Source organism: Macrobrachium nipponense, chromosome 26, assembly GCF_015104395.2.
Source record: "Macrobrachium nipponense isolate FS-2020 chromosome 26, ASM1510439v2, whole genome shotgun sequence".
Lineage (NCBI taxonomy): Eukaryota > Metazoa > Arthropoda > Malacostraca > Decapoda > Palaemonidae > Macrobrachium > Macrobrachium nipponense.
In genome coordinates, this window is record NC_087215.1 from 47,871,776 (window position 1) to 47,896,522 (window position 24,747).

Here is a 24,747-nt window from a genome sequence, read left to right on the forward strand (position 1 = left end):
AGAGAGAGAGAGAGAGGGGGGGGGGAGGGTTATCCTTATTTAAAAGACTGAAATGGATAGATTATTGTACTTCTATAAAATACTATAACATGAATTTTGAAATTAATTATATTACTATTATCATCATTATGCGAAAATATTAATAAACATACACATGTACCATAGAAAATTCCATTCTCAGTAAAAAGAGACACAGAGAAAAGAGAGAGAGAGAGAGAGAGAGAGAGAGAGAGAGAATACGTGATCATCCAGACGGCAACAGTTGTTGGACCCTAGCCAACTCTGCTTGGCTCCCAGGAAATCAAAGATGCGGGGTAAAATGCATTTTCTTTCATTCTTACATAATTTTATATTTATAAACTAAAATCTTGCTAATTCACTTTAGTATTTTCTTTAATGAATTTATATTATTGCTGTTTACATTAATATTGATTTTTGAAAATTAGTAAATCATCATCCAAAAAATATACATCTCTGTAAGAGAGAGAGAGAGAGATTATCGTAGCATTTGTAAAGTACTTTCACATATGAATTTTGTAATTACAATTATTATTATTATTATTATTATTATTATTATTATTATTATTATTATCATATGAAAATATTAATAAACATATTATACATACGTGTACCATAAAAACCTCTCATCTCAGTAGAGAGAAAGAGAGACCTGGAGTTCGAAAGAAAGATGCGTGAAGACTGGGATTTCCTTCATTCTTACATAATTTTTGAAATTTATAAACTAAAATCTTACTAATTCAATGTAGTATTTTCTTTCTTGAAGTAATTGCTCTTTACATTAATATTAATATTAGAAAATTAGTAAATCATTTATCACAAAAAGCATACAACCCGGTAAGGGAGAGAGAGAGAATTATTAGTTATTATGTGATATCATGTAATCTTATTAAACATACTAATACAGTATTGATCAATATTAATATTTTAAAATTAGTAAATCATTTTTGTATCATAAAAATGTATTTAGGCATGAAAATAACATCAAAATACACTAATTAGTGATTATTTTTCGTCGGAAAATCCCGCGAATTGGCGAATTCACCGCAAATAATGGTTAGATATGGTCCAGAAAAAAATTCGCGAATCAGTGAGTCCGCGAATCCGGAGAACGCGAATACCGGGGGCCCGCTGTACTTACAGTATTATTCGATACAGTGAAGTAAAGTACTATAATTTTAAAACAGTCAAGTACAAGATGCAAATTTGTATGTTGTATTTCATGAGGGTCTCCTGGCGCTAAGGCCTAGCCACCGATAACCAAACAACGGCACCATCTATTAACGAAAATAATTACTAAATCTAGTTCACAACTAGGTGTATTTAAGTCATATTTCAGCTTAAAAACACTTCATATAACAAAAAATAACCTTGTCCCATGAAAGTAGTTTCTGGAGATTAATTCAAGCCAAATAAAAGCAAGAAAATTGCTCTGAATTGAATTAAATACGGCAAAATAATCTTACCTCTGCTCTCAGCAGATTTTTTCAAGCCAAATCATGATTGGTTTGTTTGTATTTTATTATGCAACAGTAATATAAGCCTACATACAGTATTATCGGATACAGTGAAGTAAAGGATAACTTTTTAAAAGATCCAAGGAAAAGATGCAAATTCGTTAGGTTTGTATTTTACGAGGCAGTCTTGGCACTTAGCTTAAGCCGCTGATAATCAGACAACGGTGCTATAAACCCTATGGAGGGTAAAACCCAGATATGAACATACTGAACAAGTACTGTAAGACTGAAATGCTTGTAACCAATACCAATGGTAACCGGGGGCTGATTGTATTTGCATTCTCTGGATTCGCAGACTCACAGATTCGCAGATTTCTCTCTGGACCATATCCACCCATTATTTGCGGAAAATTAGCCTATTCGCGGGTTTTTCTGACAATAAATAAATAATCACTAATTAGTGTATTTTGATGTTATTTCCATGACTAAATACATTTTTATTATACAAAAATGATTTACTAATTTTAAAATGTTAATATTGATTAATACTGTATATAGTTTAATAAAGATAATATCAATCTCGTCTCTCTCTCTCTCTCTCTCTCGTCTCTCTCTCTCTCTCTCTCTCTCTCTCTCTCTCTTACAAAGATGTATGTTTTTGGTATGAGAAATAAATGATTGACTAATTTTCAAATAGTATCAGTGTAAAGAGCAATCAATTCATTCAAGAAAATACTATAGTGAATTAGTAAGATTTTAGTTTATAAATTAAAAAATTATGTAAGAGTGAAAGAAATCCCAGTCTTGCTGCATCTTTCTTTCTAACTCCAGGTACCAAGCTGAGGTGGCTGAGGTCCACAGCTGTCAAATATATCAAGTAATGCGACAAGAGGGGGAGCAGCGACAAGTTGCCCCCCACACTCTCCTCTCTCTCTCTCTCTCTCTCTCTCTCTCTCTCTATCTCTCGCTCTCTCTTTCTTCTCCTTCTCTTCTCTCTCTCTTTTTTTTTTTTTTTTTTGTTTTTTTTTTTACTGAGATGAGAGATTTTTATGGTACAGAAGTACCTCGTACTTTGAACTAAATTCGTTCCAGAAGGCTGTTCGAAGTATGATTTGTTTGAAGTATGAAACAAATATCCCCATAAGAAATAAAGGGAATCAGGATAATTCATTCCAGCCTACCCAAAAAGTCCCCCTTTTAACATTTTTTCTATTATTAATCTGTTCAAAAGTTAAATTAAGAGTGTAAAATAATGAAACAGTACGTTATATGAAGTAAAATTTTCTAAATTTTATTTTTTCTGTGTATGATTTACGAACTGTAAATTTTATTTTTTCTGTGTATAATTTACGAACTGTGGTAAAAATGGCGCCGGCCGGCTGGGGGATGGAGGGAGGAGAGATGGGAACCCTTTGAGCGAACCGAATTGGTTGCAGTATGCAAAGGTTGATAACAAAATCAGTTTTATTCACATATTAGGTACAAAGATAATCAAAGGAGTCGATAGTGTGTGTGTGTCCGATTGTGAGAGAGAGAGTAATCAGCGTGTTTACACTTGGATCGTAAGTTCTGGAAAGAGATTAATTATGCCACAATACATCAACTCACTGTTGGCAAACGGCAGACTTTTAAAACATACATGAGGATTTTGCAAACAAATAAGTATTAAGTCAAGAATGCAAGAAAAGGAAGGAGAGATTAAATAACTTTTCATAAGAAAGCCATTTAAACAAACAATCAAAGGCATGCAGAATCTGAAAGCGGCGCCAGTTTGTTTATTACAGAGCTGAGTTACTTTTACAGTAGTGAAAAAATCATAAAAAGCAATTGTCACTAGATTGGTAATTTACCGTAACAAAAATGAAAGTGATTTGGGCAGATAGAATGTAAGTGGAAGAAATGGGTGAATAATCATCCCAGATCAGCTGATAAGTCAATGGGAAGCAGAGCCCCTCTCTCTCTCTCTCTCTCTCTCTCTCTCTCTCTCTCTCTCTCTCTCTCTCTCTCTCTCAGCGCACCGAACACTGACTCGAGAATGCTTTTTTTTTCCTCTCTTTACTGTATTGCATTTGTTTTCATGTTTTATTATTATGTTAAATTTATTGTGAAATAACATTTTAATTTTTATGTGAATTGGTATTGCTTTTACATGCATATTATAGTAAATATTTTACTGTCTCTTCTTCTCTCCTCAACAATACAATGCACGATAACTTAAAATCATTCATTCATTGTTACTAAAAATATATAAATGCTCCCTCCCTCCCTCTACCTCAAGTTAGCTGTGTATTGCTGCAATGACAAATGATTTTGTTAATAATTTGTGCTAAATTTTATTGTGAAAAACTTTGTTCTTTCATTTAATGTTTTGTTAATATTGTTCAACTAGACCATCTCACTCGACGCAACAAACACTGGCTCAATTAAGAATTTTTTTCTGCATTGCATTTGATTGTTTTCGTATTTTATCATTGTTAAATTTATTGTGAAATAACATTTTATTTTTTATGCAAATTGATATTGCTTTTACGTACATATAGTAAAGATTTTACTATCTCTTCTCTACTCAACAATACCCCGACCCACGATAACTTAAAATCATTCATTCATTATTCTTGAAATATATAAACGCTCCCTCACTCTACCTCAGGTTAGCTGTGTATCACCACAATGACGAATATTTTTGTTACTCATTTGTGCTAAATTTTATTGTGAAAAGCTTTGTTCTTTCATTTACTGTTTTGTTATTAATGTTCAGTGCACCGAACACCGGCTCATTTAAGACTTTTTTTTTTTTTTTCTATTGCATTTGATTGTTTTCATATTTTATCATACTTTAAATTTATTGGGAAATTCCCTTTTATGTGAATTGTTATTGCTTTTACATACATACAGTAATATTTAAACTCTCTTCTTTCCTCAACATATCAACGCTCCCTCGTTCAGTCTCAAGTCAGCTGGGCGTGACATCACCATGGTTATGTACGATTTTATACATCTTTTATGCTAAATGTTTTATTGAAAGCTAAATTTTATATTTACTGTTTTGTTAATATTGTTCGGTGCACCGTACACCGGCTCAATTAAGACTTTTTTTTTTTTTTTTTCTGTATTGCATTTGATTGTTTTCATATTTTATCATTACATTAAATTTATTGGGAAATTTAATTTTTATGTGAATTGTTATTGCTTTTACACACATACAGTAATATTTTAACTCTCTTCTTCTTTCCTTAACATATCATCGCTCCCTCGTTCAGTCTCAAGTCAGCTGGGCGTGACGTCACCGGGGTGTATGCTTTTATACATCTTTTATGCTAAATGTTTTATTGAAAGCTAAATTTTATATTAAATGCTTTATACTTTTATTTATTTTGTCGAATATTGTTATCAATAACTATATATTGTAAATGGAAAAATAAATCTAATACAGTTTAACTTGTAAGACCCAGTAGGCCGTCGAATACAAGTATAAACTAGATAATCACTCATTTTGAAGTATGAGCATTTGTTCAAGAAATGATACAAAATTTTCTAGAAAATTTTGTTAAAAAAACGGAAAGTTCGACATAAGAAACGTTCGACAAACGAGGTACTAATGTGTACCAATGTATGTATAATATGTTTATTAATATTTTCAAATAATGATAATAAAAATAATAATAATAGTAATAATAATAATAATAATGATAATAATAACAATAATATAACTGTAATTACAAAAATCATATTTAATAGTATTTTAAAGAAATACAATAGTCTTTCCATTTCACTCTTTCAATTAAGGAGATTCTCTCTCTGTCTCTCTCTCTCTCTCTCTTACAGAGATTAATGTTTTTTGTATGATGAATATATGATTTACTAATTTTCAAATATCAATATTAATGTAAACAGCAATAATATCAATTCATTAAAGAAAATAATAAAGTGAATTAGTAAGACTTTAGTTTATAAATAAAAAAATTATGTAAGAATGAAAGAAAATCCATTCTACCCCACATCTTTCTTTCGAACTCCAGGTAGCCAAGCTGAGGCAGCTGGGGTCCACAGCTGTCAAATATATTGAGTAATGTGACAGGAGGGGAGAGAGTTGCCAACCAGGTTGTGATGTGTTGTGTTGCCCACTAAAGTTCATGTAATTTCTCTCTCTCTCTCTCTCTCTCTCTCTCTCTCTCTCTCTCTCTCTCTCTCTCTCTCTCTCTTACTGAGATTAGAGAATTTCTATGGTACATGTGTATGTTTATTAATATTTTCACATAATAATAATAATAATAATAATATAACTAATTTCTAAATTCATATGTGATAGTATTTTAACATCACTCTTACCTTTATGGAAAACACTTGTTAGCGTATGAAAGACGGAGAGGGGGGGAGAGGGAGGATGAGAGGTTATTGTTTGGAAGGGGAATCTCCTTCCAGAAGGACTTCAGGTATCAAGAACCTATCTGGGGTTACTTCTCTTCGTTTTTTACTGGGACTATCTGAGGTTACGTCCCCTCTTCATTTTTTACTGGCACTAGGACCAGCTTGAGAGTTACTGGACCTCTGTCACACAACAAAACTGTCCAGAAACATTGGTTTCGACATTTCTTTAAAATTTACCTAAAGTTAAACATGGCATCATCATTAAACATGTTGAGACACGTATTACAACTTCTTTGTTGGGAGGATAATTCTCCACAAAATTTTTTACATCATTCCACTTTGCAAATATGTCCTTAATCCCTGAAGTAGCCACATTCTGTATGCCCATTCTTTTTCAGAATTTTTCAAACCAGCCTCTGCTGGCCTTAAATTCACTAACAGCAGCGCTTGTTTTAGGCATTTTCTCACTGAGATCGGCATGCAACTTCCTCCAACACTTTGCTATGAGTTATTTCTTAAATTCTGTTGTGTTTTTCACCTTTTTTTTACAGAAGGACTAGCACTTGGAACTTTCTTTGACCCCATGATGGCTTATTTATCAGTTGTACTCTAATAAAAAAGCACAAAAGTAGAATTTGTCATGAAAGAAGATGCTTTGTTTGGATGCTTGACAAGGGGCTCTGTCATGCAATGAGCCCCAGATGCAATATTTGCGAGTGTACAAAAACCGAGGAAACTTATGGGAACTAAGACAAAATTTTGTAGAAAAAGGTCTATGAAAGCCAAAGCGTACGAGAAGAGAGGAGTATGAAAACCGAGGTTTGGTGTATGTGATCAGAGCCCACCCTCTTCCTCTCTGATGGATATTATGCATAAAACAGATTGAAGTGCTTAGCTAAGTCGTTCCTGGTGTTGCCATTGGGAGACGGCACTGTATACCTACATAGCAATCGAAGCGCTTTCTGCAATGTTTGAATTAGGCTACCGTATGTGGTAACTAATAGTAGTTAAATAATTAGTACTGGGTAAGTATATACAAAACCTTATTTTATTTTAAAAATATAATTTTTTTAGTTTTTCCATTTCTGGTCTTGGTTTTCATGAATCTATATTCATTTCCAGCTAATGTTGCCAATAAATATAAACATCGACCTGGGCTCAGGGTATCTCGAGGTGCGTTTATTTGGGTCTATGTTCGTGCAAATGTTAATGAAGTTGACCCACCCATTGTGCCACCTCCTGAAACAGTTGTGGAGTATGTTTTATGCAAACAGGAGGAAAGTGTGGTAAGGATTTCTTGGAATCTTCAAGTATAGTCTTTTGGGGAACAAAACTGAGGCATCCGGGTTGATATATGGAGTTAGCACTCTTAATTTTCTGTAATTTCTTTTAGAATAATTCTTTCTATATGACTTTAGTGTATGTATCTGTAAACATTTAGTCAAGAATAGTTCCAATATCATTACTACAGTACATAATACCAACTCTGTTTTTCAGACTGTTAATCACCAGTTGCAAGCCAAAGTAAAAAAAGAAAGAAAAGAATTGCTGACCAAGCTGTGTGTGACTGACACATCGGAAAAATTCTGTCTTATTTCAGAACCTCTCTTAAGTGCCTGGTATAACTGTGATGAAATCAAGTATGTACCTCAGTCGTCGCTGCTAACTTATTCACTTTGTGAACACAAGCTCTTTAGCCCAAGAAAAGTGCATATGCTCAAATGTTTAAGAGCTGAAAATGTAAGTAGAAACTATAAATTATATAATTGTGACAGTATTCCTCCCCTACTTTTAAAGTTTCAGCACCAAGTGTCCCATGGATATAGAAATTTATGGCATTTGAAACATTTTGTTCCACCACTCTGTACTAGTTTTCTTTGCTTCAGTATTTTTGCACTATGAGATTTTATTTTGTCATATGTTGATGTGGTATATTTTAAAGAAAGTCTATGGTGCATACAGGTCTTTTGGCAAGAAATAATAAAAATACTAAAAAATAATTGTTAATTAAGTCCTTATATGTGGTGAAGTAAAGTACAAAAAGTGTTTAGTGCAGTAGGCATTTTTTTCCCATATATCAAGAGTAGTATTTGGAAATATCCAAGAGTGCTGTGTTTTGAGTGTTCATCCAAAATATGTTTGGGTGCTTTTTACATTTTAAAGCAGTTTTGCAGTTTTAATGACCAGAAATAAGAGCTCTTATTTCTTGTAAATTGTTGGATGCAACTTAATTATTTTAGATTTTATCCATATTTTATCCTTTTAAATTGTAAAGAACTTAATTTTTCCATTGAAGCCATAATGGCCAATTACTACTTGGTCATTATCTGGGATTAGTCTTACATACTGTTAAAGTTAACATACAGCTCCGTGCCATTAGATGCAATTACAGTTTAAAATAAATACAGTGAAAATGTTCGGCTGACCCAAATGCTGATCTCCTTCATGTTATTGTACCATACGGGTTTTCTTTTTGTATTATGTTATGTACAGCAAGCAGAGGCAGAAACGTTAGGTTCTGTAGGAACAAGTTTTGAATAAAGTGAATGTACAGTGGTCCCGTTTTCGCGGGGGATGCGTACAAAACCCCCCTGTGAATAGTTAGAACCCGTGAATAGTTGGAACTCTTATAAAAATGCTTAAAAGCAACTATTTTGTTAGTTAAAACTCAAGGAAAACCCACCAAAAATTGTTATACCTGTTTTTTTTTTAAATAGTTTTATCACAGAAAGTGCATTTGTTCCGATACGTATACAAACCCTCGGTCCTTTAACAATAGGAAGGTAATCAGCGCCAAGCTGGACCGGTCGTAAGCTTAGAACAAGGGGTTCAATAGTTAACTGCTTGTCTGGTAGTCGGGAGTCCTGCCCAAGAGAGAGGTAAAGATTCACTTTGCTTTCGGCCGCCGACAGAGACAGACGTGTTGTTCGCCGCTTAGCTTCATAGTTTATCTGTAAAATTCAAATATATACAGTGGGGCCTCGCTTAGTCGCGGATCAGCAGTCACGGATTCAGTTAATCACGGGTTTTTCCTTAGACCACTTCTCAATCTAGATCGCTGGTATGAATCGCAGCATCGAGGGCTTGTCCGTTGTAGGCTAAGCCTCGTCCGGTTCCGATAACCAGCAAATGCATGAACAGATTCACATTATGATATTAACTGACAATAAAGGTAATAAAACCATTCTCACCTTATATATTATTGGCATATCCTCATAATATATAGCCTATTCATGGAATAATTCCACATCATTGACATCAACTTGTAGTTGAGCAGCCAGCAGAAATGTAAACATTGAGTTACACTTAACAGCACCTTTGTCATTCTTAACCTTTTAGAAATGTTAATAGTAGTAGTGTAATTACAGTAGTAATAACATTTAGGAAAACATCAATTTTCAATTCGAACTTTACTATTGTTTTAGTATAACGTAATCAACTTCTCTGAACACTGCAGTCATACAAACGATAATTGTCATGGATTATCGTATTGTTGTTTGTGATCGGCGACGAAGCGTAAACGTAATAAAACCATTTTTACCTTATATATTATTGTCATATATTCATAATAAAACGCATATCTTATATATTATTGGCATATCTTCATAATAAAAAGCCTCTTCAAGGAATAATTCCTTGGGGAATGCATTTTTCAGAAGACAAAAATACACTTTACATGTTTACAGCATGCAATTATTACTTTATTTTGATGTGATTACATTAATATTACAGTATGGTACTCTAAGCAGTACCATAACTATTTTTTTTATTATAGATGTATATTCATTCACGAAAAAAATACCTATGACCACCGTGACGTCACCAAACCTAGTCTCGTTGGTACGACCAAGATTCACTAATTACTGTGTTTTCTTCTTTTCATGACTAAATGCATTTTTAGGATACACTCATTTACAAATTTTCCAATACTATGAATGTACAAAATTAGCATTTTCCCCCCCCCCCCCCCCCCCTCTCTCTCTTCTCTCCTCTCTCCCCCCTCTCTCTCTCTCGTCTCTCTCTTCTCTATCTCTCTCTCTCTCTCTCTCTTCTATCACTTACAGAAAAAAACTATAATACTGATCTATTATTCTGTGATTTACAAAACTGTGCTTCAATACAACTTTTATAGTTGACTCAATGATTATCACATTATAACAGTATACAAAAGATTATCTTATCACTATCCAAGTTTCATTTCTTATCACCATAAAAATATTTAAAATACAAATTTCATTATGTTATTCTAAGCTAGCAACAGTATTCTCGTCCTAAGCTGCTCTCTCAAGCTATTCAACAGTTACTCTCATCCCAAGCTGCTCTCTCAAGCTATTCAACAGTGTACTCTCATCCTAAGCTGCTCTCTCTCTATCTCTCTCTCTCATCTCCTCTCTCGTCTCTCTCTCTCTTCTCTCTCTCTCAAATATGAATTACTGTATCATATTATAAACTATTATGTACAAAGTTAAAAATAATAATAATTCCATTAATAAATTCGTTTCTTTTAGCAACAAAATTGTTTTCCAAAATAATTCTTTCGGTAATAAACATCCATCAGCTGATTCTAAACGTAAACAAAAGACAAAAATAGATTTTTATTGCTGTATTTTGCTGTTTATACATTAATATTATAGTTGGGTGCTGTAATCTTTACAGTAAATCATGTTTTTTTTATCATAAATATGTTCATTCACAAAATAGATATACTATGTACTTTTAGTTTGGTGCAGCAGCCAAATCATGAAATATACTTTTGTTTGTTGATCTGATGAAGGGGAAATTGAAGGTAGGAAAGAATAACTTTGAAACTGTCTTGAATTTAGTTTAAGGTGATAGTTGAAGACGTATTTGGTGCTTGAACTGAAGTAGGCAGTTATAAACACTGAAATAGTGGTCTTGGGTGAGTTGATTATTAAAGTAGGCAGTTTAAAGCAATTTTTAGGGGGGGTACCAGGATAACACGGGTATTTACCTATCACGGGGGGTTCTGGGCCCTATCCCCCTCGATTATCGAGGCCCTACTGTACACCTATTTTGACCCTGTATTTGACCATGACCTTTCTAGGCGCTCTACTAGCCAGTTTAAGTAGCACGGAAAAAGCCGCTATTCGCAAATTAGAGAAGAATCTCTACAAGTGTAATGCTGCTGAAGTAGCCATTACTTTTAGTAAATATTATTATTATTATTATTCCTGCCTCCATAGGAGTCCATCACTTTTCTTACTATGTGCGCTGTTTCCAGGATCACACTCTTCTGCATGAGTCCTGGAGCTACTTCAGCGTCTAGTTTTTCTAGATTCCTTTTTAGGGATCTTGGGTTCGTGCCTAGTGCTCCTATGATTATGGGTACGATTTCCACTGGCATATCCCATATCCTTCTTTCTATTTTCAGATCTTGATACTTATCCATTTTTTCCCTCTCTTTCTCTTCAACTCTGGTGTCCCATGGTATTGCGACATCAATGAGTGATACTTTCTTCTTGACTTTGTCAATCAACGTCAAGTCTGGTCTATTTGCACGTATCACCCTATCCGTTCTGATACCATAGTCCCAGAGGATCTTTGCCTGATCGTTTTCTATCACTTACTCAGGTTGGTGCTCGTACCACTTATTACTGCAAGGTAGCTGATGTTTCTTGCACAGGCTCCAGTGGAGGGCTTTTGCCCCTGAATCATGCCTCTTTTTGTACTGGTTCTGTGCAAGTGTCGGCATTCGCTTGCTATGTGGTTTATGGTTTCATTTCTCGTATTGCACTTCCTACTTATGGGAGAGATGTTATTTCCGTCTATCGTTCTTTGAACATATCTGGTTCTTAGGGCCTGATTTTGTGCCGCTGTTATCATTCCTTCAGTTTCCTTCTTTTGCTCTCCCCTCTGTAGCCATTGCCATGTGTCATCGCTGGCTAGCTCTTTAGTCTGTCTCATGTATTGTCCGTGCATTGGTTTTTTGTGCCAGTCCTCTGTTCTGTCTGTCATTCTCCTGTCTCTGTATATTTCTGGGTCTTCGTCTACTTTTATTAGTCCTTCTTCCCATGCACTCTTTAGCCACTCGTCTTCACTGGTTTTCAGATATTGCCCCAGTGCTCTGTTCTCGATGTTGACGCAGTCCTCTATACTTACTTATTATTATTATTATTATTATTATTATTATTATTATTATTATTATTATTATTATTATTATTTGAAAATACTAATAAATGTGTACCATAAAAATTCTCTCATCTCAGTAAGAACGAGAGAGTATTATTTTTTTATTGAATGTTATTTAATTTACACATAATGCTTGGACATTTTAAAAAATTTTGCAGGGTTTCTCCAGGGTTAAAAAATGTGTTTGCATGTCTGTGAAATACTCGCATATGATAATTAGTTAGGCTCCAGTGAAAAGTTTGCGCTATTGTGAATTTGCACAACTCGAATTGCATAAGATTAAGGTATCACTCTACTCTGTATATAAAAGCATAGAGTCGTATGTTAGGAAAAATACAAATTACGCTAGGATTTGACATTTAATTCTGAAGAACGGTACTTCAGAGAGAAAAGATGTGTATTACCTATCGATTACAGGCAGTCCCCAGCTTACGACGTTCCTAGGTTACGACACTTTTCAATGATTTTCATCGGAAATTATTTCCAGGTTTACTATGCATGTTCCAGTGTTACACCACTTACGACAATGATTTGGCGGAAGAAATATGACTCCAAAAATGCGAATTAATCAATATTTGAAGGTTTTTTTTATAATAAAATGCAATAAAAATGTATTTTACATAGTTTTTAATACAACCAAAGCATTAAAAGTAAGGTTTTCTTAGGATTTTTTTTTACAATTTCCGGCTTACGGCGATATTTGGCTTACAGTGCGTCTCAAGAATTGAACCCCTGTCGTAAGCCAGGGACTGCCCGTATTGTGATTACAGGCAGTCCCCGGTTATCGGTGGCCTTGATTAATGGCAATCTGGTTTTATGGTGCTTCTCTAGTGCCATAAAATCGGTGATTTATTGCACCATAACGCGCTGAGTTTCGTTTAATGGCAGTTTTTGCTTAGTAGTATTGCCAAGAATGGAACCTCCGCCGAAAACCAGGGACTGCCTGTACGTCCTACCAAATACTAGTAGGGAAAAATGTATAACATTCTTTTGCTTGAAAATAGGAATGAACTTTAAGTTGGTGTGTTACTGTGGGAGAAATTTTGGATACTGGATGTATGACTACTTCTTGTTTAATCCTAATCCTGAGACTAAAAATGGAAAAGGTCGTCTCATTGCTACCATGCTACTCTGGTTTCAGTTTTACAGGAAAGGCAACAATTACTATGTAATGTCATGTGCAGTTTAAGAATTGCTGTATGTATTGTCATCAGTATTTCTTTTCTGGTGGTTCAAGTATATTATTTGGAATCAATCTTACCTAGTATTGTTAAAGTGAGCTTACATCTTAGTGCCGTTAGGTGCTTTCAGAATAAAAGAAAAAAAAGAGATGCATGGCTGACCCAGTTAGACTGTCAATAATCACCTGTTTTCCTCACCAGGTGGTGTTAGAATGTTTGTGTTCTTGTCAGAATTCTTCCTGGTGTAATTTAGCTGTAATAATTTTGGATATTTCTGGCTGCATTTCTCCTGAATGGTATGCTAATTTTTTTTTGAGCTATGTCATCTACAGCTAGCCAAGATAAAAGCATTGGGCTATGTAGGAATGGGGTTTGTGCTAACTGAATGTATTCGGTTAGCCGTGATGGCCACACTGTGTTTGTTTCATGTAGGCGTAATAAGTGTGATTTTCCAGTCTGAAGAATGTAAGGAATGGTCTGATGAGATAATAAATAGTTTTGTGAAATATCGGAAAATGCAAGTGGCTTATAGGTTATTAGGCACTTTGTTAGATCTGGCAATAGTAAACCTATTTCTTCTACTGGCTCTATCCCTTTTATCACTTCTCCATTGCTGGACATGTCTGATTCCTCTTTCAATACTAATGCTCCGCCTTCTAATGCTTCCTATATGGTTCAGGAGAAAAGTATAGGTAGACTTGAAGAAGGTATTTGTTTGATGTTATCCTCAGTTAGGCATATAACCTAGTATATATATTAGGGCTTGTGCCTCAAATGATAAGGCGCCCTATGAAGTAATATTAGACTAGCGATAATCTTACGCTAAGTCGGTTGGTATTGCACTTCCATCTTCAATGGAGTGTCTGGGGGTTTGTAGATCACTTACGAAGTCGGTATTATCTTGTTAGTTATTACGACGATGTGTTAAACTCATGGTGAGGAGGTTCTTGTAGAAAACACGAAGTATAAAAATATATATATTCTTGAAGTTTTACATGCTGAAGATCAGATATGATTGTACAAGTCTTCTATGACGATAGCTTGATCGCTTCTGCCAATGATAATGGCTACTTCTGTTCTCTCTACATGATAAAGCTTAGGTAAAGAGATACAGGTCTTCTAATGACGATAGCTAACTCTGTTCTGCCTGTCTACCATCTCTGTTACAAGTTATGAAGGAACAGACGGTAGTTCGAACATATGAACATACATACAAATGACATAGTTTCATACGAACACACAATCAAAATGAGACACGCTACAGATCACGTAGGCCGTTTGAATTATAGGTCGGGGTAGTTGTCTCAAGCAGGGAGCTTGGACTAGGGTTTATAAACAATTGAATGACTACAGGTGACGGCATGTTATCTTAGCCTACATACTTATTGTATACGTCATCTTTAGCGTCTCTAGTCTGATCACATTCCTACAAGCAATCTTTTATATATATGGACTAACATTCCATATTTTTATTATGTAAACACTTACATATAGTGACAAAAGATTGTGATTCCCCTGCGAGAGAGAAGGGGACAAAACCTTTCTCTGCATGTAGCCTACCTTCTGGACTGCCCTGTGTCAGTTAGTGTTCTTCACTGACAGGGAACCTTGGTTACTTTTGCCACCTCTCTCTACCATCTGCCATCTCGGAATCAAAACATTCTCTGAGAGATGTCTTTAGGAGAGTTAAGTGCTTGCACCAGCAGACTTGATCATTATCGTCTCCCAAGTCTATTGAGTTTTCTTGGGGTTTTAGACATGTTCCAGTTTCTCATGTATAGTTTCCAAACTGTGTCAGTACTTATGTTGTCCAATTGGTTACTCGCTCAGTACCATCTTTTATTGCTTCCGTTTCTGATGTTAACCCCCTCCACTCTTTCAATCCCCACCTCTCTCTCCTCTTATTCCTCATCTTTTGTCTGATGTACCTATTTGCTCTAGTGGCTCTTCTTCCAAAGTTTCTTGTGTAGTTCAAATGACTCCTGCTGTTACCTCAGCGGTATTGTCTCTCGAGTCAAAACTTTCAATTTTGGATTTAAGTGCAAGGCGAGTGAATTGTCTACCGTGGTGACGTTGTAGGTGCCTTTTGATCTGGATGCAATTGGGCCAGTATGATTGGAAAAGATTTGGAGGTTATTCAGTGAGACTCAGCTTTTCCAAAACCTAATTTATTTCCTTAATATTACAGAACAGAAACTTCAATTTTCCTTATTACTATAATTCTTCACTATAATTCTTTACTTAACTTAGCCCAACTTAATACTGTTACAACCCCCTGAAGAACCTAAACCTAATTCCTAATCCCAAGCCTAACTTGATAATACCATGACCCCCACAAGAACCTAAACCTAATTCCTAACCCTAAATCTATAGTTTTTCCTTTCATCTATCAGAATTTTAACCTAATTAAACCTTGCTGCAAATAAATCAGAAAGTAAATGTTATGTTCTTTACTAAATAGTTTTTCACTGTCAACATTGTCATTAAACTTCTTTTTCACTTCCTTGATTCACCTCAACCAGTCTAACTTTTTTTTTTCCCCTTTTTGGAGGTGATATCTCCTTCTCCACACACTGTGTATACTTAAGGCTTCCAACTGATCCAAGAGCCCATCAACTTTCCATAAACAACTCAACAGGATTCCAACTAAGCGCCCTTGTTTCTGCAGTCTTCTGTCTAAACATTACACTTCCTTGCGGAAATTGAATTCGAGTATGAAAGCTGAATGAACCATAGATGTACTTCGGAAATATATTTTCAGTTTCCTTCCACTAGTATCATATTATGACCACTTAAGTCTTATCTGCTCTTTATATCTTGTCCTCTTACTCCATCAGTGCTTTTTTATTCCATTAGCTAAGGAAGTGATGTTCTGTAGATGTAATCAGCTGGTTTTGGCCTCTTCAGCTCTCAGCCTGAATTGGTAATTGCCAAGGTAAATCCTCTTATAAATCTGTAGGCTCCCAAGGATCAGGTGAAGGGGAGCGGATCCTATCTTAACACTTTTAGACAAGCAAACTGCAGGTAAAGTAGAAGAAACATATGTTTAGACCACTTTCACATTAGACATTCATAACAAAAATCAAAGCACTACAGCTTCAAAAACACAAACCTCTTGTTACGAATCCAATTCAAGTCGACCACAACGTCATGTGAAAACCCCCTCTCTTCTCTCAATCAATGGTCTCTCTTCCAGATATCGGCTCCTTCCCAGCAGCCTGTTTCCCTTCCGCATCCCATGACGTCATCACTATTCATCCCTGGTGTGTTACCATCTCATTCCCTTGAGGAATTACCAGTTTCTGCAACCTCAGATGATTCTCCTTCAGTGTTAAAATGCTTGTTGGATTGCACTGCTTTGCTTTACCCTCACCTTTTTACCAAAGATGGTCTGCTTTATTGTGATCACTTTAGTTGGGTTCTATCTCAGCTCATGTTCAAGCAAGTAAAAGTTAAAATGATCTGATTCTGTTTTTGCGAATTTTGATACAGTATCGAAAATTTTCTCTTAAAGCAGGTCATCAGAATTTGATGGCTTCTGTTTCCTCTTCCATGAAACATCAGAGAGCTGCTTATTATCACATGGGAGTGTTGCCAGATCTTCGTCCTTCCCCTGTTCAAGATGCTAATTTTTGAAATTATTTGACCCAATAAAATGTATAGCTCTTGAATTCAGCTTTTTGCTCCAATGAAGCTCTTTCCTTTGCAGAACTTGCGCTGAGTACTACATTCATGCCAAGTGAAACAACATGTTATTCTTGTAGGAGAAATGGTTCTGGGTGAAGTATTGGAGTATATTTGCCTTGCCTTAATAGAGCAATTTCAGACTCTTCAGGGGAATTTCCACATCTAGGTATTGATTCAGTTTTAAAGAAAGAAGTATTGTGTTCATATTTGTCTTGTAAAGTAACTCAAGCTCAACAGTCAGTTGCTGATTTTCATGCTCCTCTTCAGCATGTACTTAATCCCAGGGTATTTAAAGCTATTGCAGAAAATGTTTCGAATCAGGAGAGTAGAGAATTCTTAGTTCAGTCTTGTATCTTGTACTTACACTGGTGGTCAGTCCTGCTACTAAATTTTATGCAGTATTTTGACCTAAGCAGTTTTCCAGTTCTTCCTCTTCTAGTAACCCCTTTTGAAGTAGTCAAGTCTCACACTATAAGGGAAAGAATTGTTCAGGCAACTGCAACTGATGGTTTGAGCCCTCAAGGTACAGTAGGAGCCTGTCTTCAAAGCTTTTGGAGTGTCTAGCAAAGCTTCAGAGCAGAACCGTGGGTGGTAAAGGTTCTCAGGGAGAGATATGTCATACCTTTTGTTACTCCCTTCCCTGTCAGTGTTACCGATATCCTTCCCTATGTACCATCGTCACTAAGAGAGATTCCGAGTTTTACAGGAATTATAGTTATTACACATGGAGAAGATTAAGCCAGTTTTAGACAAGTCAGCAGGGTTTTACAATCACTTTTTTTTTTTTTTGTTCCCAAGACCATGGGTGGCTGGAGGCCAGTATAAGACATTTCCAGCCTCAATAGATTTGTTCATTGGACTACCTTTTTAATGGAATCACCCAGTTCAGTTCTGGCAACCATCCAGAAGGGAGACTGGATGATTTCTGTTGATGTGCAGGATGTGTATTTCCATGTTCCTATCCATTGTCAGTCAAGGAAGTTTATACGCTTTGTCTCTAAATAAAAAGTCTTCCAATTCAAGGCTCTGTGTTTTGGTCTGAGCACATCACCACAGGTGTTCACCCATGTGTTGGCTCCATTAGCAGGATGGAGTCATACGCTAGGTATCTGGATGCTCCTTTACTAAGACAACTGGTTAGTTCTCACTATCTCGTTTGAGGCAATCTTGAGGGTGAAGGATTGTCTCCTACAGCTAGCCTCAATGTTAGGCATTCTGATCATTGTCAACAAGTATACATTTCTTACATTACCATTGAATGTTTATGTAGGAATGAAGATTGACAGTCTTTTTTGGGCTTTTCGAACAGAGAAATGAGTAGACAATTTTCTATCTTTGCCAAGAGAATTTCAGCCGTTACAAAAGCTTCTAGTCAAGAAATGGTTGTCTCTTTTGGGCCACATGACTTCTTTAGAGAAGCCTGTCATCATGGCCCGCCTAAGGATGAGACACCAATTAAATTTTATCTGAAGGACTGTTGGGACAGGTCTCATTATCCAGATTCCTTTCCTGTGATAATTCCTCCAAATCTTGTGAGTTCTCTTCGTTGGTGAGGAGGTCGGTCAAGACTGTTGGGTTTACCAATGGACCTCAAGAACCCAGACCTCACATTGTCTTCAGACACGATGGTTTCAGGTTAGGGAGCCATTCTGAGACATCAAAATGTCAGGGAGTTGGACAATTGAGGAAAGCAAGATGCATATCAACAATCTGGAGTTTTTGGACGGATTGATCCTTGGAAGTAGTAATAACAGGTTTTTGGTGGGGGAAGGATTGATCCTGTAGATAGACAATATTACGCACCATCAATTTGGAAAGAATTGGGCTGGAAAGATGTGCCAATACTTTTATAGCCCATAAATTCACTAATGGCAACTTTTACTCTGGTTAAAATCACAATTGTGGAGATTTCCGGACTTCAGTTCTGCTTGTGACAAGGGAGAACACTTGACGTCTTTTTGTAAATTTGCTTTTAAATATACCAAGGGGTTGCTGTTTTTTGTTCTTGTCTTTTACGATAGTATGTCAGCTGTAAATGTAATTTTACAAAGAAAAGTGCAAAGAAATATTTAAAAAAACATAAAAATAAAAATAGGTTACTAAATCTTCGTTCTCGGTAAATTTACGTAAATATTTTTCAACAGATATGCTAAGAATTTGTTCATGCTTTTATTTCTTATCAGTTTTGATATTCTGTGAGCAGTAATTATAAATTTACAAAATATAATAAATTTATTTATTAGAAAATACATATATGTAAGCTGGTAAAATTTACGATTGTCTTGCAAAAGAGGTCCCACATCGGGGTGTAAATAGTAATTTTCAACTTCTCATGGAAGGTAGGGAAAATTTTTTAGATTTTTCTTTCACATATCTTCCTCTTTCCATTGATGTGTTTCTTTTGTAAATTGGCCGACCTCAAAGTTTACCCGGCCTGAGGAGCTGCATATATATATTTACCCACCCAGTATGGGTTAAGTTATCATCCTAAAACACTTTAATATAATTTCAAAGTCATCTCACAACATTACCCTTAAAAATATATGGCTTACAACTACATGTGAAAACTAATCAAGTTATCCTTATATTTAGGCTTAGCCATTTTCTCTCATCCAGCACCCTTCACATCGATATGTCAAAATGATTGAAAGTTAGGGCTACATCCCTCCTGCTTATCTATCAGAAAAGACTGGGAATTCCACAGTTTTGCAAAAATCTTTCATAATTTACTATATTTTCTAGTTATTGAAATGCAAAAATTTGTAATGTTAGCATGGAAAAAAATGAAAAAATGAATGACAAAGTTAAGTTACATTTATCTATAAAACTATACAAAACAAATAAACGTACATGCTACCTACGCATAAGAAATTCTCTCTCTCTCTCTCTCTCTCTCTCTCTCTCTCTCTCTCTCTCTCTCTCTCTCTCTCTCTCTCTCTCTCTCTCTCTTTGATCTCAGTGAAAGAGAGAAAATACAACCCTTCTGATTTGTATACATACACGAAGTATCTGAACTACAAGCTTTGCGATTGGCTATTTCCAACCCTCCCAGCAATAGCTCATCTTGGAGAGAGAGGGAAAGAAAGAGGGGGAGGGGGCCAGTTTGCTACAAGCTGTGTGATTGGTCATTCCCAACTTCTTCAGCCAGTAGCGTGTTGTCATGTAGCTTACGTCAAAACAATAAAAAAATAGTAACGTATATATTCACTCGATGCTGTCTTAGTGAACTCCTAGAGTTGGTGTCATATTTTTAATGATACATTAATTCATATTTCATTAAAGGTTATGTAAAGTACTGAGAGAGAGAGAGTGAGAGGTATGGGTGTTGCCTTACATATTTATCATCCTAAAATACTTTAAACTAATATCATTTAGTAGTATTTTAATATCATTTCAATATCACTAATATCATTTCAATAAGGAGGTCCCTCTTGTACAGAGTGGAGAGAAAACCTTTTTATTACCAGGGCAAAGCTTCCAAACCTGTTTCTTTCCTAAAGCTTTCATAATTATCTCTATCTTACAGGCTTTGATTTGCATGAATTCACAGATTCTCGAACTTTTTGTTAGAACCTAACTAATTGGCATACACAATTTTTTCACAGACGTCCGTCATTAGTATTAATGTTTAATTTTTGAAGTGATACATAAGTTTTCATGCTTTTATGGGTAAAATTGCTATGACAAATTTGTATTTTAATTTTTGCACATAAATACTGTATGATGCTATCATACATTGTTAAAATACAGTAAAACAGTAAAATCAATCAAATTAAAAAAACAGCTGTCAATATAAACATTATCTCTCTCTCTCTCTCTCTCTCTCTCTCTCTCTCTCTCTCTCTCTCTCTCTCTCTCTCTCTTCCCACAAGATACGTATGTCATATTGGTAATTCCCCCTCTCTTTTAGCTGGAAGTGTTAGAAGTGTATGTATATATCTTTCAGGGTATTACTACATTTTATGATGAAATAATAATTTACAGTACTAATTTTCAAATAATATTAAGTTTAATGAGATTAAACAATAACAATGAAATTTTTTTCTCTCTCACTTATGTATGTTTATTTGTTTTGTAGTATGATAAATAAATGATTTACCTAATAACTAGTTTTCAAATATGTAATAAGATTAATAAAAGAAATAGCGATTCCCAGTCTTTTTATCCACTTTGAGAAAGGAGGGTGGGGAATTAAATTACAGTTTGATATACGTGTTGATGCAGGGGAAGGAGTTGTAAGGAGTTATTCTCTCTCTCTCTCTCTCTCTCTCTCTCTCTCTCTCTCTCTCTCTCTCTCTCTCTCTCTCTCTCTCTCTCTCTCTCTCTCTCTCTCATTATTATTATTCTCTACATATCCCAGAAATAATTCATAATTTCACTCTTGATGGTCAGATATATGATGTTGCCGATTCAGTGCTCTCTCTCTCTCTCTCTCTCTCTCTCTCTCTCTCTCTCTCTCTCTCTCTCTCTCTCTCTCTCTCTCTCTCTCTCTGTTTTATTGGCTGTACATACATATTTTTAATGGTAAAATGTTTAAGATGACTTTGAAATGATAGTAATAATATAATCTCAAAAGATTAATGCAATAATAGGATATTAATGTAAGGTATATATTTGAAGTAGGATGTTATTAAGGTATACATTTGGTATTTGAAGGTATTTGAACTTTCAAGATAGGCAGTTATAAGCGTTTTAGAGGGGGTTTTAAGTATTCGTGGGTTGTAACTGTTCATGGGGGTCTGCTACGGATCCCCCGCGAATACGGAGGGTCCCCTGTATCCAGTCTACAAATGCTGGCCCAGCTACCATCACGGCACACCAAGAGAAGGTGAGCAGAGAGCATGCAGGTGTCCCCCCCCCCCTCCCCTTCCTTTCTAAGAAAGTGGCCCAGAGGTCCTGGGATAGTGGCCTGGTCTCCTGGGCAAGGCAAGATGAGGTCCCCTGCTCAGACTTCTTCTGGAGAAGCCCCAGCTTCTAAGAAGACTGGAAAACGCTTACAAGACCACTCTCCGTGACCTGTGCAGATATCAGCACCACTGGTTGACGACTACCCACAGCCTTGCTCACTTTCCGGGACATTTTTCCTAGACAGGCTGAGCAATGGTGCTTGTGATACCTCACTTGTCCCTCCATTTCCTAGGGGTTGTCCAGGAGCTGGACAGGCCTAGGGCTTAGGACCAGGGCCCTTCTCACTCCCATGTCAGCCTGTCTAGGGAGGCATACGTTATTGGATTGGTCTGAGGCCTGGACAGGATGAGGTTGAGGGTTCGGCATGGGGCTCTGGCATGTGTCCCTCTCCTGCAGAGGAAGTGGCTCTTGAGGACCAAGACCTGGAGGGGCCCAAGGGTCCAGTACCCCAAGACATGGACACCCCAAATTACAGAGGCATTTTTTTTTTAGAGATCATTGGAATGATATGGCATTATAATTATCTCGAGGAAGAAACCTTGGCTTTTGCTGTAGACTGTTCATCAGCTGGTGAGTCTTTTTGTGGACCCCAGAAGGAACCCAGGGTCTTGATGTACTTACCTTGGTCTAGACTTGCTGATTGAGTCTTGGACTAAGTGAATTCTCTTGTTTCTGGGCAAGAGAATTCTCTTTGGTCTACCTGCTCTGGCAAGACACTTCTTCTGCCTCTAGCTTGCCAGAGGAAATACAGGCAGCTCCTGGTTAACGACGGGCTCTGTTCCTGGGTGCCTGACGCTAACCGAAAATCATCGCTAACCAAAATTCAAAAGTCTACAAACCACTTTACGGTGCCTTAGACTTGTTAACGATGCCTTAGACAGTGTCAAGGCCAGATATTTTGCCCTAATGTGTAATAACTTTTCAAAAAATTGGGTATTTCATTTGCCTATTCATTTACTATGGTCTGTATGGTTGTTCTATTTTTAATGTAAGATTTGATGAACTTACTGGTAAATCTATGCCTAGTATGAGGGAGAGTGAGAGAGAGAGAAAAAAAAGTCACCTTTTTCAGTCTGCTAATGTTTTCGCCATCTCTTTACTTATCATATCTTCGAGTTAAGTAAGTTGAAAAAGCAAAAGAGAACAATAAAAGTATCGTTAGTTACATTATAATTGTTGCTTAAACGCTACAGCCATAAACAACTGAATGATAACAGTGGTTTTGCTTCAACAACTGAACCAAATCTGATAAAAACACTGTTTTGCTTGCATTTCAACCATTGTACAATATTAAAAAACTACCATAGTTGTTACAAATGATATTAATTAAGTAGAACAGGACTTAAATATTTTTGCATAAGTATACCTGTATTTGCTACAGAGAAAATATTGGCAAGGAAATATAGTACTGCTAAATTTAAGCTGCAGTTGTAACTGAAGAGAGGTTGAGAGCCCGAAACAAAGTGCCCTGAACTGGAATACTTTTTCCTCCAGGGTAAAGTGGAGGCACTTGCAAGAAGACCGAAGGATGAGTAATTGAAAATACACATCTTTCAAGTCCACCAAAAGCATGAAGTCACCACCTCTAATGGAATCAAGAACTGAACACACCGTTTCCAGATTGAATGGGTTTTGCAAATGAACCGGTTCATGGGAGAGAGGTCAATGACCAGTCTCCAGCCACCTGTTGCTTTCTCCACTACGAACAGGCTACTGTAAAAACCTGGAGACTGATACTCAATGACTTTCACAATGCCTTTCTTGAGCCTCACATCCACCTCTCTCCAAAGGGAGAGATCCTTCTGCAAGTCAGTAACATAAGTTCCAGATGAAGACTTTCTCTGACCTGAATAAGAAGGGGCAGCTTAACCCAAAGGAAGGGCTGTAGTGCCACGCAAAGACCTACAGGTCTTGGCCACTGCCTGGTGAGCAAGCTTTTCACTGTTTTCAACTTATAGCCTGTCCACCAAGGCCTCTACCTCTCCCCTAGCAAAGACGAGGTGGAACCCAGGAAAGGTCCGTTTTTGAGCACCAGTGCCAATTCAGGACGTTTGGAAAACTACCATGGCGGTCGATTCTAATGGTGCTGCCTCTGCCTGCAAGGAGACTTCCTCCACACGGAGTTGCTCCAACGAAAGACCAGGACACAAACGATTTAGGTCTGGGTCAACCTGTTTGGTCGGTAATGGGCTCTCAAAGGGAACAAAGTACAGGCAGCCCCCGGTTATCGGCATTTCGGTTTTACTGTGCTTGTTCAATATGTTCATAACTGAGTTTTACCCTCTGCAGGGTTTACTGCGCCGTTGTCTGGTTATAGGTGGCTTAGGCCAAGTGTCGAGATCGCCTCACAAAATACAAACATAAAGAATATGCATCTTTTTCTAGTTTTTTTTTTTTAAAGTTATGCTTTACTTTGCTGTATCCAATAATACTGTATGTAGTCTTATATTACTTTAGTACTACAGAATACAAGCAAACCGGTCATGTTTTGGTTTGGAAAAATCTGCTGAGGGCGGAGGTAAGATTATTTTGCTGTATTTAACTCAATTCAGAGTGATTGTTTTGCTTTGGTTTAGCATAAATTTATCTCTTAGAAACTATTAATATATGACAAGGTTATTTTTTATTATTTGAAATGTTTTTAAGTTGAAATATGACTTAAATAAGTCTTGTTGTGAACTAGACTTAAGTTATTTTTATGTAAATAGATGGCGCCATTGACTAGTTATTGGTACTAAGTCTAAGTACCGAGAGACCCTCATAAAATACAAACATAATGAATATGCATATTTTCCTTGGCTCTTTTAAGAAGTTATGCTTTACTTCACTGAATCCAATGATACTGTATGTAGTCTCATATTACTATAGTATTATAAAATATAAACAAAACAAAGCAATCAATGTTTTGGTTTGGAAAATCAGCTGAGGGCAGAGGCAAGTCTATTTTGTCCTATTTAACTTGATTCAGAGCAATTTTT

General features: G+C 36.2%; 1 protein-coding gene across 3 annotated transcripts in view; it reads left to right on the plus strand.

The window, feature by feature from the left end:
• The window catches only part of LOC135200266 (ubiquitin carboxyl-terminal hydrolase 48-like), a 414,786-nt gene that overhangs the window by 177,646 nt on the left and 212,393 nt on the right, over window positions 1–24,747 (plus strand). For all 3 annotated transcript variants that reach the window (XM_064228750.1, XM_064228749.1, XM_064228748.1), the window contains exons 9-10: window positions 6,966–7,129; window positions 7,341–7,583. In XM_064228750.1, the coding sequence (XP_064084820.1) occupies window positions 6,966–7,129; window positions 7,341–7,583 (407 nt within the window). The remainder of the gene's footprint in view (window positions 1–6,965; window positions 7,130–7,340; window positions 7,584–24,747) is intronic.